This window comes from Triturus cristatus, chromosome 12 (assembly GCF_964204655.1).
Source record: "Triturus cristatus chromosome 12, aTriCri1.1, whole genome shotgun sequence".
Lineage (NCBI taxonomy): Eukaryota > Metazoa > Chordata > Amphibia > Caudata > Salamandridae > Triturus > Triturus cristatus.
In genome coordinates, this window is record NC_140595.1 from 175,518,806 (window position 1) to 175,536,021 (window position 17,216).

At 43.7% G+C, this 17,216-nt stretch overlaps 1 protein-coding gene across 2 annotated transcripts in view; it reads right to left on the reverse strand.

The window, feature by feature from the left end:
• FCER1G (Fc epsilon receptor Ig) overlaps positions 1-17,216 on the reverse strand; it is a 246,634-nt gene that overhangs the window by 40,703 nt on the left and 188,715 nt on the right. The window contains exon 4 of one of the 2 annotated variants that reach the window (XM_085637448.1): positions 3,478-3,546. The exons of the other annotated variant lie outside the window; for it this stretch is intronic. Within the exon in view, the coding sequence (XP_085493574.1) occupies positions 3,478-3,546 (69 nt within the window). The remainder of the gene's footprint in view (positions 1-3,477; positions 3,547-17,216) is intronic. 2 annotated transcript variants of the gene reach the window in all.

A 17,216-nucleotide genomic window follows, 5' to 3' on the forward strand; every position in this document is an offset into this window, starting at 1 on the left:
AGTCTAGGGAGACCATTGCGGGGAAGTTGTTGGTCATCGCCTTCATGGGTTAGATGCTATGGGGATATGCCCCCTCTGACGGGGAAGTGGGAAGAGATTGCTGGAGGGATGGGTAAGAGAATCTGGGCCTGAGGGGAGGGTACGCTGACCCTTGACATCAGAGATATTGGCAAAAATCACCTTCTCCCTCCAAATAGTCTGCATGGGACATGACCTGGAAGTTTTTTGGGGCTGTCGAAGTCTCGGAACTGTTAGCGGTAAATGGAGTAGGGGACTGCTTTGGGACAATGTACTTTTCAAAGAGGATGGGGTACATGTGTGGCTAAAGTCCAAGAGAGACCAAAGGAGAGAGGGGAAAAATGTGTTTTTGCGGTATTATCCGTCAGTGGACATTTGTCCGGTCAGATGAGTGGAGACTTTGCGGCACGGGGTGGACATGGGGGGAGGCTGGTCAAACACAATGACGGCAAGCCGGTGTCTGCTTTCCAGCTACTAGCTGTTTTGCATTGGGCCTGGATCCAAACACATTTGGGACTCATTCTTTTAGGATCAGAGCAGCAACAGAAGCAAGAAGGCGGCGTTGGACTCCCAGGACAATCTTGCCGATGAGTAGATGGTCTTCAGGTTTCTTTCGTAGTTACATCAGGGGGGGAGGTAGATGGGGGCGAGTAAGGTATGGGTTGTCAACTTTGTTTCTTTTGCAGGTTCTGGCCCTGGGCCACAGTTGCCAGGGATGAAGATATGGATTGTGGGCCACTCCTTTGTGAAGTGTGGCGGAGCGACAATCTAAGGGCAAGCAGTCATGAGTTGAAATTTGGTTTTAATAAAGACTTGTATTCTATCTCTTGGGTAGGGAAAGGGTGGATGCATTGGAAAGAGCTAATTCCATATTTATATAAACTCTTAGTGGGAGGGGGTTGCCCGGATGTGCTAGCCATTCATTTAGGAGAAGATGATTTGGTAGTTCAGAAAGGCTTGGCACTTATCAAGAGCATGAAGGAGGACCTAAATGAGATACACAGGCGTTGGGCAACCTGCCACTAAATGTGGACGGAGTTTATTCCCAGGAGGGTGTGACGCGGAGTGGTAAAACCATCTCCCATTGACAAAACAAGGGAGAAATTAAATAAGCAAATGCGAGCACTCTGCAGGGACAATGGGTTGGGTAGGATCTATCATCCTGATCTTTTGTATAAGGACTTTGAATTTTTTATAGGGGATGGGGTACATCTGTCGTTCATGGGGATTGAACTATACTTACTCCAGATGAAGTTGGTGTTGGCCAAAGCATTTGGCACTGAATGATCCGGGACATTTTGCGACAGGCATACCAAAACCTGGAGGCGGGGGTAGATAAAGGAGGGGGGTGGGGGTGTCCCCTTCCCCATCTTCCTCTGGGTGGTGGTGGGCTGAGAATTTGCCATGATTTACAAAAGTTTATTGTTTATCAGCTGCAGTTCAGGCGGATGGGAAACAGGTAGGAAGTTCACGCCTGGACGACATAGGAAGTTCATGGTTAGGTAGGAAGTTCAATGAGGTTCAAAGGGTAGTTGAGGTAGGAAAAGGGAATGGATTTTAAAGGTCCCACTTACAGTTGAGCAGCACTGATTCAAGTATATTATTGAGGTTTGAACTTGTTCTGGGGCAGGGTTAATTTAGGGGTGGGTAGTTTATCTAAGGCGATTGAAGATGAACAGTGAGGTGATAGTTTTACAAAGCAAATGCCAGGTTATGTTGTAATGTGCACCTGTTTCAATAAAGCGGCCTTTTTCACAAAATCATGGTGTTAGTGGTCTGTGCTGCCCCTCTTCCCTAAATTGGCTTTGAAACATAAACCTTTCTCTTTTGCACTGTGATGCTGTTCTGTGAAATAGAATACAGCATCGTGAAAGTGCACTAACTTAAAATAAATTTTGTGTCCCATATGACTATTGACCTTCACCATACAGCTTAGGCTCAAAATATATTATGTACCGCTAACACAGAGGAAACTGGGGCCCTTAAGTATGCTTCACAGCAACTGCAGGATTACTTGAATTGAGATTTTTTCATTTTTAATAATGCAGTTTATGTAAACAGTTTAAGTATTTGTATAGTTTAAAAAAAATATTATTGTTGAGTCAACGAAGCCAAATATGTTAACTTTACTCTTTAAAGGTGTATTACGTAGCTGTCTCAACTGTTTGTCCTACAGAGCTTTCAAAGCAACCATCATTTTGCAAAAACAAACAGAGAGGCAATAGTATATCCCGTAGGTGTGTTACAAATTTATGAAATTGTATTTTTCATAATAGGAGAACATTACCAGAAAATTACGTCAAGCACGATTGTTCCCATCTCAGATGAAAATTGGACACAAAGACGTCTCATGTGCAATTTGTATGCAAGATTGTGGCAGGGAAAATTTCTGGTTTGAGGAAAAAGTATATTTTGTGGCCTAAATGAAGTGAAGTTTCATGTTACATAAAATGCTGAAATTCTGCAATAATATACAATTTTCAAATTTTCAGCTGAAAGATGCCACCTCAGCAAATGTATGACACAGGAGCCTCTACCACTCAACACGTATGAATTCAATTATGTCACTAGAAGTGACAGGTGCTTTCCCAATCTCTTGACCAAGTCGAACCCACTGTCGTTACTTCAGGAGAGCTCAAAAAATATCCCTCTCCTTACCCCAAAGTGTTCAAAAGTAGAATGACAACAGTGCAATAAAAAGCTCCTTGGCAACCAATTAGATATAACACAATAAGACTATGTAGGCCAAAAAGAACATGTAAATAGAACTCAATATTTAATTTATATTCACAGGCAATTTAAAAGTCAAATTGCATCCCCTATGTATCTAGGGTATAAAGACCACACAATTATTTTATGAAATTGTCTCCTCACAACACATCTACAATACATTTAAAAAGGAAATCAATGTTTCAAGTTAAAAACCAATATAAAAAAAACACTAGTTAAACAAATGAAACAGACCAAAACAGACTAAATCTAACACAATATACATAAAAGCCATACAATATGTACAAGTTAAAACTAAGGTTGTGGCTAAATTCATAATTCATTGGTAATCATAATCATCTCTCTCTTAATTCATAATTCGCTGATAATCATAGTCATCTCTCTCTTAAGAAATATTTAGTTTCATTTACATGTTCATTTTCCTTTTGTGTTATCTAATTAGTTGCCAAGGGGATTTTCATTGTACTGTTGAATTTCCCAGGGGGTCTTTTTCTCTTCACACCAAAAGTAGAATAGAGACATGAGGAGGTAAACTGTACAAACAACCCTAGCTAGAATTCACTTTGTGTAAATAAAAAACATCTTTATAGCTATATGGGTTATGGACATTCATATTGACATTATCAGACTTACAATAGCTAAGGATGAAAAACGTTCTATTGCCTTCTAAATAATTTAATGCACCAGCAAACTATATCATTTTCAAAAATGACTGCAAGGAGAACCTACCTTGTCAATTCCCAGATCATCCATCTTTGGAATTTCACTGTAAATTTGCTTGTCGACTGACTGTAGTGGCTGCAGAGATACAATAGTCATTGTGACCAATGAGATTGATAGGTTTGGGATCACACAATATTTTCTGTTCAGAAGCTCTTGGGATTGCTAAGCAGGAGGCACAAAGGGAAAAATTAAGGGAAGCCTCAGGATCGACAAGGTTTCAAGGCTTGCAAAAGTCATAGAGGATGGCTACCCCTTAGCTATCTAACGTGATTGGGCCAAACAAGAGCCTCTTGAAATAGTGGGGCTCCTCTACAGGCTGTAAGGGCCTTCATAATGGTGTACTCATTCGGTAGTCTTCATATTACCCCTTTAATATGTAAAGCGTGGTCCTGAATCTTCAGGCTAATGATGATTGTTCAAGTAGTTGGTTGGCACTGCTCTGTGGATTTTTTTGTATTATGGTCACATCGAATCTTGCAAGAGAAAAGAGTTTTTCTTAGTATCTTTGGATAAAGTTGCTTTGAATTATCAAACCCAGAAGGTGGAATTCACTTCTGGAGGTGAAGAAAAGCTCCGTGCTACAATTATCTTGTTATAGCCTAAGAAATAATGAGCCACAATTTTTGAATATTTGCAAGCATTAGTTTGTTTGATCAGGCAATAGAAGAAATGGACTCCTAAGTCTTACGCTACAAAGCATAGAAGAATCAGTTGATGCAAATGGAGCTAAGAAAGAATGGGATTATATGTGAAACAAAAGAATAAACATCGATCAGAAGAGATGAGGTGGAGTCCATGGAGATCAGAGGAGCACTCTCAGATGTTAATGTACACAGTCAATCTATGACAAAGCATGGATATGATAGTGGTACCCGAATAAATATATGCACAGGGATCAGAATACCAGATAGTTCTGGCAGGAGTTTAGAAAAGCGAAATCCCAAATTATAAAAGACACCACACCGCAGAGTGGACTCTGGAGAATTGATGCCAAACATGTACAAAATTGAAGTATTAAGACACAGGGACTTACAAAGTGAAAATAACATGGATGGATAACGTGAGTTACTAAACACAAAGCAGAGAGGGGGCACACTGCAAATTTATTGGGGTTCGTAGGCCAGGGCAAAATTTCCATTATGCTGGAGTAATATTGTGTTCTTTCTGGAATTTTTCATTTAGCTTGTCATGTGAAACTCCTGAAATTGCTCTATTACGCCACATTGTGTATTCTTGTGTCATTCTGGGGCAAATAGCACAAGAGAACTGGAACATCATAAATGACCAGAACATAGTGCTTTTGTTGTTTGTGCTATTTGTTTAGGGACAGATGCATTCTAGTGTCTGAAATGAACTTGAGGGTGCACTTTGAGGATGTATGTAGAGCACTAAATGACGGGTTTACATTTAGGCAAATTTTGCATATTTTTCAGAAGTTTTGCTTAATTATGCAAAACATCACACAATGTGAATCTCACACTCCCCAGAGGTCCAAGATGCACGAGACAAGAGTAAATTAGACAAAGATCTGAGGGATTAGAAGATGCATGTCATTAGGAAACCTATTGCCTTAAGAGATTTGTTAATTAAAGAGAGAACAGAGATGAATCAGAGGAAAAACGTGACGTATTCCGAGATATAGTAAACCACACTGAAATATATAGGTGTTAAGACAGACCTTTGAGACAGGTCCAAAGCGCCAATAGGATACAGAGAAGAACAGACCAAGAACACTAAATTGTCCATGAATACAAAGTGTAGAAAAATCACTGTGGCTGAAAGTATACTAAATGGAAAACATTGTGATGGACTAAAACAAATCAACTGTAAATGTAGTAGAATTGGTGGATTCACACATTGCTGGATAGTCAATGACAGCGAAAAAACTGCATTAGTAGAAAGTGCCACATATTTTAAAGGGATATGTATCCATACATACACGTCTACTCAGCCACTGGGATATTGCACTGCATGTAAATCTAGAATGTTTGAAGAGTTGAAGAATTAATTAATTAATATTAATTATTAGAAGTGGAGCCGAAGCGAGGAAGCAAAAACAGAAATTGCAGTTAGCAAAACTGTCCATCAAGTGAGCACCTGAAACAGACATGCGATAATTTGGGAGAAAATGCCAATGGCAAAGGCAACTTTGGCTTCTAAAGGAAGAGAACAATCACATTAGTAAGTTATTGGCTTCCATGGGAAAAGATTGATCTCCTTAGTAAATTATCTGCTTCCATTGGAAAAGATTGATTTAATTAGTAAATTAACGGCTTCCATAGGAAAATATTGATTTTGTTAGTAAATTATCAGCTTCCATAGGAAAATATTGATTTTGTTAGTAAATTATCAGCTTCCATAGGAAAAAATTGATTTCATTACTAAATTGGCGGCTTCCATAGGAAAAGATTGATTTCATTAGTAAATTATCGGCTTCCATAGGAAAAGACTGATTTCATTAGTTAATTGTCGGCTTCCATAGGAAAAGATTGATTTCATTAGTAAGTTATCTGCTTCCATTGGAAAAAGACTGATTTCATTACTAAATTGCAATCAGAAGAAAAAAGAAAAAATTATATTTAGTTCCTTGAGCTATTCGTGAATTTAAGACTCTGGAGTCTCAGTTCATCTTTCCACCCTTTTGCTCGTACAGTATTGATGAAGTGATTGAAATTAAGGTGCTTAGAAAGAGGGAACTTTAATTCAGTGTTTATGCACTGCACCCAGATGAAATGAAGCTTTTGCGATAGCTTCCCACAACTTGATGGAGCATGGCGATGACACAACGTGGGATCTTACTCGTTTCTTCTTCAACAGGAAGACCTTGTACCTCATGGGTCCTTCAATCCGTAAACCAGAAACTGTTCAGTATTGGTGGTGGTGGTCTTTGTAAAAATCATAGTTCTTCCAACATCAGTTACAATCTTTGTAGTCAGGTACACCTTTGCATAGGTGCTATAAACTGTAAAAATATTATTATAACAAAAGGAATAAAAGTGAGTTTGGTACCTGGAAGAGAACCTGGAAAAAAAGAAAACCTGAAAAGCAAGGGCAGTTAGAATCTAAATGTCAAACAAAATGGTAGATAATCTATAATGTGTGTTGTCTGAAAATTGCAATGTAGTGTAGCCTTCATCTTTGATAGCGGGTGACCCACTGAGCGGGATTAAAATAACACCCATTGGCACCAGGATCCGAATGCAGAGATTGACTCAGCCAATAAGAAAGCTTAAACCAAACAGCATTCACAACTTCTAGGCACAGTGGTAGACACATCAAGCAGACAGAGCTATTTTGTGTTTAAACGGCGATTGAATTACTGGAGGGAGTTTGTGGAGAGCTTGATACCAAAATCAAATTCAATCAATGTAATTATTGTAGTTAATAAAATCATTGTCCAGATTTAAAAAAGACAAGGATATCAAATAGATAATAAGGTACAATTGGCACACAGGAATACATTATCCTTAAAATTGTTAAAAAGTCAGATCCAGCTTCATTCTCCTTATTGCCCTTTTATAAAAGTAAATGAAAAAGGTGATTTTGGTAGTGAACCAAAGATTTGGTTTAGTTTGTGTGGAATGCAGATGAGAAAGTGACTGAACGAGAAGATGATCGAGCTTACACTGTGCTACCGAAATGTGTGTAACCTGCATACTTCCATGTAGATTGATGTTACTTCCTTCAGCTGGATTGGGGTCTTAGAAAAGACCCTCCTTTAAGTATCCTTAAAAAAGCAACATGCACAATGGTTCCTGGATGCTACACTCTCAAACGTTATTTCGCAGACACTGATGCAGGCCTGCAGATGTATATAGAATAACCACAGCCGCCTGGATGGCAGATACATGCGGTGAAAAGGGGTACGCTTAAGCAATCATTCTGCACCTCCTCCTACAATCTCTAATGTCATGACAGTGAGGTGACTACCTTCTCATCTCCTTGAAGGTCAGGAGCACCTTCTTCCTCCCTTGTGTTACAACACACAGAAGTGTTTTACATCTACTCTGGGATGAAAGCTAAATAAGCAGTGAGACACCATGTCCATCAGGCTCACCGCTTTTAGGCCAACCCTTCCATGCTCCTCTTGGCTCCAACAGCTTGTCGGGCTATACTTGGAATCCCTGTCATAGAAATGCAAGATGAGTTGTAACAGCTGTGACTCAAAGTCTATAGCACAGTTTTGGTTTTCCTTCTGAGAAAGTAAATGGCTATCAAGTGTCCTAAAACTGACCAACTCGGTCTATAGCCCAAAATGGTGATTCATTGTGTGGCACCCACTTAGTTTCTCTGCAAAAAAAATGCAGGTCTTTGACTGCCACATTTTCTCCACCCTCTGCATCACTTGAGCCTAATAAAAACAAGATGCATCACATACCTGTCAGTGGCTCTAAAAGGAGGGGACTGGCTATTCCACTAGGGTCCGGTCCCCCATTATGCAAGGACCCAGTCTAACACAGCACCTCCGAATGGTTGAGGCATGATCTCTACTGCTCATATTGGGCTTGGCAGGGTAGTATCTCAGCAGGGTCTCTCCAATGGGTATGCTGCCTGCCCAGCAGGCGCCACCCATAAGTGCCATTCCTTCATCTTGGGAGAGCAGCTCTCGACCCCTCCATAGTCTAGAGAATTCAACATTTGTAATCTCCCATTCACACAAGTTTAGCCAGTTAAACACCAATGGCTCCTACTCACTCAACCAAAATAGGTTACATTACCACTAGTTGCATCACCCTTCCTTCCTAGAAGCTTCCCGTAGGGCTTCAAAACACGCGGATTGCCTCATGCTAAACCGCCAGTGCCCTGATTCAGGCACATTGTTCATTCAAACTCACAGATAATTGCTGTGAAAGGGGCCAAAACATGCTTATAAAAAATGGTAAGGCTTGATGTTTGTGGTAGTGGAGATGGATTTGTTTAATCTAACTCCATACGGGAAACATACCTCATGTTCCTGTCCCCACCTCGCAGTACTCTGTGACTCTTTGTTGAGAAATGTAACTATCAGACTAAAAGACAAACCTTTCACTGGGAAATGTCTCTTCTTAGATTAATAAATTCCAAACAAAGTTACCACCAAAGAGTGACCCCTCATAAAGATCACCAGAGCCCTGAGAATCCTGAAATGTTCAGTTTACATGACCGTTTCGGTCACTACTCATCATACGACTTGGCAGCATTCTGCCATTAATTCTGATTACCCACATGATGCTGTTACTCGCCCAGCTGTGCCCGCACAGCATCTTAAGTGTTTGTCTCATCTTTGTGTGAAAAACTACTGGTTGCCACCTCGCTCTGGGGTAGAGTCCATGATCCTACATCATGACCCAGAACCACTGTGTAGCTCTTCCTCTACCTGCTAATTGAGGGCTGTCAGCGCAAGCAGCCTAGACCCTACCTACCTCAAACTCTCAGGGTTCCACTACCTTCCTCAGGAGTCCCAACTATTGCACCAACAGGTCTAGACTCTTGGGTTGGATTTCACTTGTGGGTATGGCTCTGATATGTGGTCCTCATAAAGATGCTGTACATATTTCTGACAACTCTATCCTTAAGTAAAGGGAATGAGGAAAAATGTATTTATATTTCCTGTTTTATAAGGTCTATGTGCTACTGAGGTATTGCTTATGATTACTATATTATGTCTGTTTCTTCTAAGGCAGGCAGCATGTCATCTGTTTTCTATTCTCTAGGCTTCACAAAGGTTCACATCTCAATTTGAGGCCTATTTACTCCACAGTCGCCATGGGGTGCATACAAAAACTGACAAGGAGGCACATAGCAAAACTCCTATCCTTTCATACCCCGCATCCCATAATGTCACAGATGCAATTATTCCCAGTGAGAATGGGGAGCTGTACCGCTGACTCATTGTCAGTGAAATTGCTCTCCCACCCTCGCAGCTCCACCAGTAAGTGAGGCCTGCCCCTGCACTCTCGAGTGTTGATTTGAGGCCCTCCTCCACCCACAGGTTTTCCCTGCGCCTCATCCCTGGTGGTCCAGTTGACCTCTGTCTCCTTCCCCTAGCTCCACTTTTACTCCCTTTCACTCGTTTTTTTCTTTACCCTCTTCTTTCACCTTTCTGCATTTCTCTGCATTTCTGCTGTTTTCTGCATGTTTTTCTGCTTTATTTCTCCCTTCTTACTTTCCCTTTTCCCTTTATTCCTTTCCTCTATTCCCCCCTTTCCTGCCTGCTTCCATGGCGCTGCTGCCCCCGCGGCCCCTCCCCCCCAGCACGACAAATCCAACTCCCCTCCCTGCTCCCGCCTTCCAGCTGTCCAGCCCTCCCCGACCCCTACTTAATGGCGGCTGCTGTGCGGCCGCGCCGCTGTCGCGCCAAAGGCAAGCCCATCTGCGCTCATCCACGACCCGACCACAACCAGCGCCAGGAACCCTGGACCTCCGCCCCGCCAACGATATGACCCAGCAGCACTCTACGCACTCAACCCAGGCTGCAACAACAAGTGCAAACTAGCTTCGCCGGCCGACACCCACAAACCCTTCAGCTGTCACCACTGCCATCAAACCAACAGCACCGCCAGGAACAAGGACCCAGCACAACCCGACCGCAAGAACACACCCAAACCGAAGACCCTACAATGCCTCCACCTCAACGTCCGATCCCTCCACAAACACACCACCGAAATCTGGGACCTCCTCGACAGCACCACCCCGGACATAGCGTTCTTCACCGAAAGCTGGACCAACACCACCTCGGGACGGGACATTGCCATCACCATTCTTCCAGGGATGCAAGAGCTCCAGAAAGGACCGCCACACCCGCCAGGGAGGAGGAATCGCCATCGTTCACAAATCCACCCTCCGCCTCAGCACACTCCCCGACAAGCCCACAGACATGATGGAGCACCTACACTTCAGGATACAGACCAACCATACCACCACCCTCCGAGGAACCCTCATCTACAGACCCCCTGGACCGCGCGGACCGTTCACCAACTCCATCGGGGACATCATCTCCCCTACGAACTACACCCTGCTGGGAGACCTCAACTTCCACATCGACAACCAACTGGACCCCAACACCACATCCCTCCTGGACAACCTCCACAACATTGGACTCCACCAGATGGTGACCGAACCCACGCATTCAGCAGGACACACCCTCGACCCCCTCTTCACAACAGGAAACTCCATCACCTTCAGCCACACCACCAAACTCCCATGGACCGACCACCAATGCATACACTTCACCTTCAGAACACCCACCATCCACAGACACCAGCATCTGCTCCCACGAAGAAACTGGACCAGAATCAACGAAGACCAGCTTACCTCCTCACTCTGCAACTCCACCCCAACCATCGCAGAAAACGACGACCCCCACACAGTAGCCCGAACACTGCACAGATGGATCTCCGACAGCGCCAACACCATAGCCCCCCTCAAGAAAAACAACAACACCCACGCCAAGAAAGCCAGATGGTTCACCACTGAACTCCGAGAGTTCAGATGCACCTGCCGCTGCCTCGAAAAGGCCTGGAGGAACACCAAATCCACAGAATCTCACAACAACTCAGAGCCGCTACCAACGCCCACCACCAACTCATCAGAAAAATAAGAAAAAAAGCGATTGAAGACAATCTCCGCACACGCACACAACAGCAAGGAACTCTTCAACATCATCAAGGAGTTTGCCCAACCCACCAGCGAGTCGACTGCCATCCCTCCCTCACAAGACCTCTGCGACAAACTCAGCACCTTCTTTCACCACAAGATCAAGCGCATCTGCGACAACTTCGACAAAGTCAACCAACACACGGAACCCCCACCAACAACCCCGACACCCTGAAGCCAACGATTGACAGCTGGAAAGCTCTTATCATCGAAGACACACTGAAGACGATGAAGTCAATTTACTCCGGGCCCCCACGGACCCCTGCCCCCACCACATCTTCAACAGAGCCGCAGACACCATCGCACCCATGCTCTGCCACACCATCAACTGCTCCCTGGCGACCGCCTCGTTACCCGATGACTGGAAACACGTCGAGGTCCACCCCCTCCTGAAGAAACACTCAGCGGACCCCACCGACCTCAAAAACTACAGACCCATCTCCCAGCTCCTGTTCCCTGCGAAAGTCATCGAGAAAGCCATCAACAGCCAACTTGCCACATTCATCGATGAGCACAACATCCTCGACTCCTCCCAATCCGGCTTCAGGAAAAACCATAGTACGGACACCGCCCTCCTCGCCGCAACAGATGACATCCGCACCCTACTGGACAAGGGAGAAACAGTAGTCCTCATCCTCCTAGACCTCTCAGCGGCATTCGTCACAGTCTCCCACCGCACCCTAATATGCAGACTTCACGACGCAGGGATCCAGGACAAGGCCCTCGACTGGATCAGCTCCTTCCTCTCTGGCAGAACACTGCTGGTCAGACTCCCCCCTTTCCTCTCGAACCCTACACTGACCATCTGCGGAGTCCCTCAGGGGTCCTCCCTCAGCCCGATGCTCTTCAACATCTACATGGCTTTGCTCGCCCCCATCATCAGAACCTACGGACTCAATATTGTGTCATACGCAGACGACACCCAACTCATCCTCTCCCTATCCAACAAACACAACACTGCCAGGCAAAAATTTCGAGAAGGCATGCAAGCCGTCGCCAAATGGATGAAAAACAGCTGCCTACAACTAAACACCAACAAGACGGAGGTACTCATCATGGGCCCAAATTCTGACGCCTGGAATGACACCTGGTGGCCCCCCGCCCTTGGAAACCTGCCCACCCCCACGGACCACGCACGCAACCTGGGAATCATCCTGGACTCCAACCTCAAAATGGACCGCCAGATCAACTCCGTCTCTTCCTGCTTCCACACCCTCCGCCTCCTATGTAAGACCTTCAAATGGATCCCCCTTGAACACAGAAAGACCGTCACTCATGCACTGGTCACCAGCAGACTCGACGTCGACAACACTCTACATCGGAATAAACAAAAACCTCACCCGCAAGCTAAAGAATATCCAGAACGCCGCTGCAAGACTGGTCCTCAACCTGCCAAAACACTGCCACATTCCAGCACCTGCGCACACTCCACTGGCTCCCCATCAAGGGAAGAGTCACCTTCAAGGTGCTCACCCATGCACACAAGGCCCTCCACGACACCGGACCAGCATACCTGAACAGCCGACTCAATTTCCACTTACCCCAAAGGACCCTAGATCAGCCCAACTCTCCTACGCCGAGGTCCCACGCACCAGTAAAACCAGATCAGGGGGCCGCTCCTTCTCCTTCCTCACGGCCAAGGCCTGGAAAGCCCTTCCGCTCCACCTCAGACAGACAACATCACTTCCCATCTTCGTAGGAGACCTCAAGACCTGGCTCTTCGACGGACCCCCTACTTGATGGACTGGAACCTGCACCCCACCCCACCCCCAGCACCTTGAGACCCTTACGGGTGAGTAGTCGCGCTTAACAAAGACCTGATTGATTGATTGATTGATTGATTGATTGATTGTCAACAATGTCAGATTTCCTACCAACCTCAAATGCCTATAAGGATTTACTCATGCAGAGGTTTGAAATGAGGTTGCAAATGTTTTCTTAACAAATCTGTATCACACCCCACCAGAAATGGATGACACGTATATTACTGCCTGGCTGTACAGCAAGAAAGAAGAACAAAAAAATCTGACCAGGTCACCACATTCTCCTTCATAGCCAAACAGAAACTGTCAAACAGCAGATTATGACCTTTCAAAGATCAGCACCTCACATTACTAAAGTTGTCATCACAGTGTGCAAGAGGTTGATTCTACTTTGGGTCTGGTACAGAAAATAGATATGAAGTGGGAGTATGAATTTCTCACATGATGTGTGCAAACTCTGAAGGAACAACCTCCATCAAATGCCTGTGTTTCTACCAGCGCTGAAGCAGTGCAGGAAAGACTGACACTTTTTTGCAACTGAATATAAAACAGGAATTTGCTACAATTTTCAATAAGGTGGTTGAAATCTTTTGGCAGAAAAAAATGATACTTTGTATTTGTATTGTATTTATGCTTTGTGACATAGATGGAATGTGGGACAGTGCAGTAACAATGCATTAATTTGTGTATGTACAAAACATACGTTCCATTTTGTCTACGAGCAGATCAGAGCACGGGATACTCACCTTGTTGTTTAAGTTTGGATATGTGTGCTTTGAAGACAAGTTTCTAGTTCAAATTCACTGAGTAGAGTTCTACTGTGAGGACCTCACAGTTGGAAAACATGGAGGGTGCACCGGAAACAAATAAATTAAGGGTGAATGAAGACATCTGTGATCAGTGTCTAACAGATACCCAGCAGATCTGTTGAGATATTGGCTTGATGGTGTGAAAGTGGTTAGGTTGTGCAACCTTATTCTTTTGTTGAGGGTTGAGGAGACATCACACAGTAGTATGACTTGGTACTTCCTGAGTGCACAAACTTTCTCAAGCAAAGGGTGTTGATCAGAGAGAATGTTAGTCAAAACATCAACGGAAATAAAAATTGACCAGCACAAATATTGCATCTACTACATCGAATAATGGTACATCGTCAAAGTAAGTATACGTAGGGAAGTATATACTTTTTATTCTTATCTCCACATCTACTTATTGTGATGATACAGTGGCAGTTGATGTTATGGATGCAATATTCCAGCAGGTAACTGTTTCAACCACAATATAGTGATCCCACAAATCTAGAAAGAAGTAGGAGCAATTGTACAAATGTTTAGTTTGATGGGCAACATTTAATTATATTCTTTCACTCTTTCTAATTTGAAGAGCTACTGTTAGCCCATTGTGCTCCCTCAAACCAAAATTCAACATGCTAGGAACAATTTCTCATTGCCCATGGACCTACAATAAAAAATACTAACTAAGCATAGACCTGAATGTTGTCATTTGTAATAAGCACATAATTAGTTACCTAATCTCTTACATAAATTACAGTTCATTTAGACAAAGAAGTGATACCGGTCAAACCCATATGTGTGAGATTGTTCGGAGGAAGGGGAAATGGTACATCATTTTTTTTTATTTTAGACATAATTGTAATTATTGTCATTGAGCAAATAATATTATGGGTGATAGTGTATTTTATCCTACACCAATGGCGTGTATGTTTTATTTAAACAATCATTAGCAAAGCCAGTGCATCTGGCTTTTTTGTTAAGGAGCATCTTTAATGAAACTTGGGCGAAGCTGTGTATGTTGTCCTAGAAAGTCAATCTAATAAGAAAGCAACATCTTTGGCTAAACTAATGTGTAAGTTGGAACTAGGGCTCCTTTGCTCAACAGAATGAATTAACAGAATTAAGATGTTCAATGAAAGTTGTCCGAAAACCTGTAAAAAAAGGAAGTTTTTTATTTGATTACCATAAAGGGCTTGCAAATGAACATTTTGAATAGTAGAGAGATTCTGACAAAAGGCAAGTATTGTCATCGCATCTTCAAGCAATTGTATGTGCATGCACATTTACTTTGTGAACAAAAAAAATCTGTAAATACAACATGTAATCCAGAAAGTAGAGTAATCAAATGAATGAAGAAGGGTGATTAGTGAGTACACGTCTCTTTATGAACAGTTAAAGAATTAAAATAGCGTCCACTTTCCAAACAAAACAAAATCAATATATCAGCAGTTAAAATAGTCATTGTGTTAGCAAAAGAAAAACATAAAATAATACAGACTAGATTCCTCATTACGATGAAACTCGGAAAGCCTCCGAACGCATTTCAGAGACTTTCCGAGCCTTATTGCGGTTTCAAAACCAACAGCCTCATAACAATAGAGCGAGACCAAAGGGGATGATGGACCGAGCATTTGAGCAAATCAAACACTCACCCCAGTCAACTGAACTGAGTTTAATCCATCATCATTCTTTAGCTCACTCCACCACCCCAGTTCAGACATAACAATGGAGGCTGTCTGTTTTCAAACCGGCCGGACATTCCAGCTGGCTTCTGACAGGCTCAATGAGCCCATATGCCAGTCTAAAACGGCACGTAATACCTATGGATGGCGTTTTATGCCGTCCGGATTACGATGCTCGGTTTCTGACAGCATCTCTATGCCGGGCTTTTTGACATGGAAAGCCTGTCGGAAAGCAAGTTTTGGGGCCACTAGCAGGGCCCCCTTCTTACTGTGGCTTCCAGTTAGGGGCCGTGCCCCCATGTTGATCCCTGCACCATGTGGCAGGCACCTTGAGGTACCTGCTACACAGCGCAGGGATGAACACAATCTCTCATTTATCTATGGGAGCTTGTGCTGCGGCCGGTTTCCGACAGCAGCACAAGTTCCCATACAGAAAAGGGACCTTGCGACCGCACCATGTGCGGTCGCATCAAAATGGTGCGGTCGCATCAAAATTCCGCAGGTCGGTCGGACCCGTATTCGCAATGGTATAACCGCTCGACATCGTAAAAAGTACTTAGATCTCAATTGCAAGCTACACTTCAAGTCTCATCTGCTTCTTACAAAAGGACCACTTAGTACCCATCGGTAAAACCTACAAATGTGATAATGTACCCATGCACCCGTTGCCTAGGCCTTGATGGGCAGCCTATCTATCCATGCACTGCCGAACCATGAAAAACACATGAAGGGCAATGGCTAAAGAGGGCTGAATGCAAGTCCATTCTTTTTCTGTAGCTCTTCTTATTCTTGATATTTTAAATAAATAATGGCACAAGGCTATACTAGGATGACCAGACGTCCTGGATTTCCCCAGACACTCCTGGTCTTCAGAGGACTGTCCCAATGCTTTTCCTAATTTTTGATGAATATCCCAGTTTTTGTGACAAAGATAAGGTCATTCTGAGAAGTAAAAATGAAACTATGCTCTCCTTTCAAGAGACGCCTCCAAAGTGATTTAATTTGTTATCTGTTTATTTCAGGCAGCACAGGAGGAGGTCTGCTGCGTGCTTGCAGCAGAGGAAAGACAGAGTGGGGAGGAGGGCAGAGGGGCCCAGAGTGGAGGTCCTGCCAAAGACAATTTTATATAACGTAGCCTTGTAAATTCATGAATTCATGTGAAATAAATATATATATATACACACACACACACACACACACACGCGCACACCCACACACACATGCACATGCATGCATATATACGCAAGCAATGCAAAAAACAGGATAGGCCAGCCATAAAAGTAACCTGAAAAACTTTAGTCCTACTTTTATGCCTGACCTGTCCCGGTTTTTGCTTCTCAAAATCTGGTCCCCCTAGCCCATACAGAAGCTAACCTATCTGTAACTAGTGAAGCTTGCGGGATACCCTGGGACTATGGGGGTGAAGCTTGATCTACCCCTCCTGCTGGTGTCCCATGGTACTTCACGATTTGGCTATGCTGAGTTCTGCAAGAGTACAGCAGTACCCGCAGCCCCAACCTACCCATTTTCTTTTTATATTTGGCTTTGAAAGTCATTCCTCTGGGTCCCGCCCACAGGCAGCAGAGGATTAGGATGCCCCTACCCTGATCCAAGGTACTCAATATTATAAATCTTTTTATTTGACAGAAGGACCGAGTCCACGAGTCCTGTAATGGCAGCTGCAACATTGTCTTCAGAATTGCGGCTAGCCAATCATATTGCTCAGTACCGAGAGACCTTAGTCAGATCTGTGGAACCGAAATAGCCCACGGGTGAATAAGCTCCCTCGTCATCAAGAAGGCCCTATTTTTTTAATTTTCTGAACTGAGAGACTCCAGGAGGATGAACTATCAAGATATATCTAACTTTTG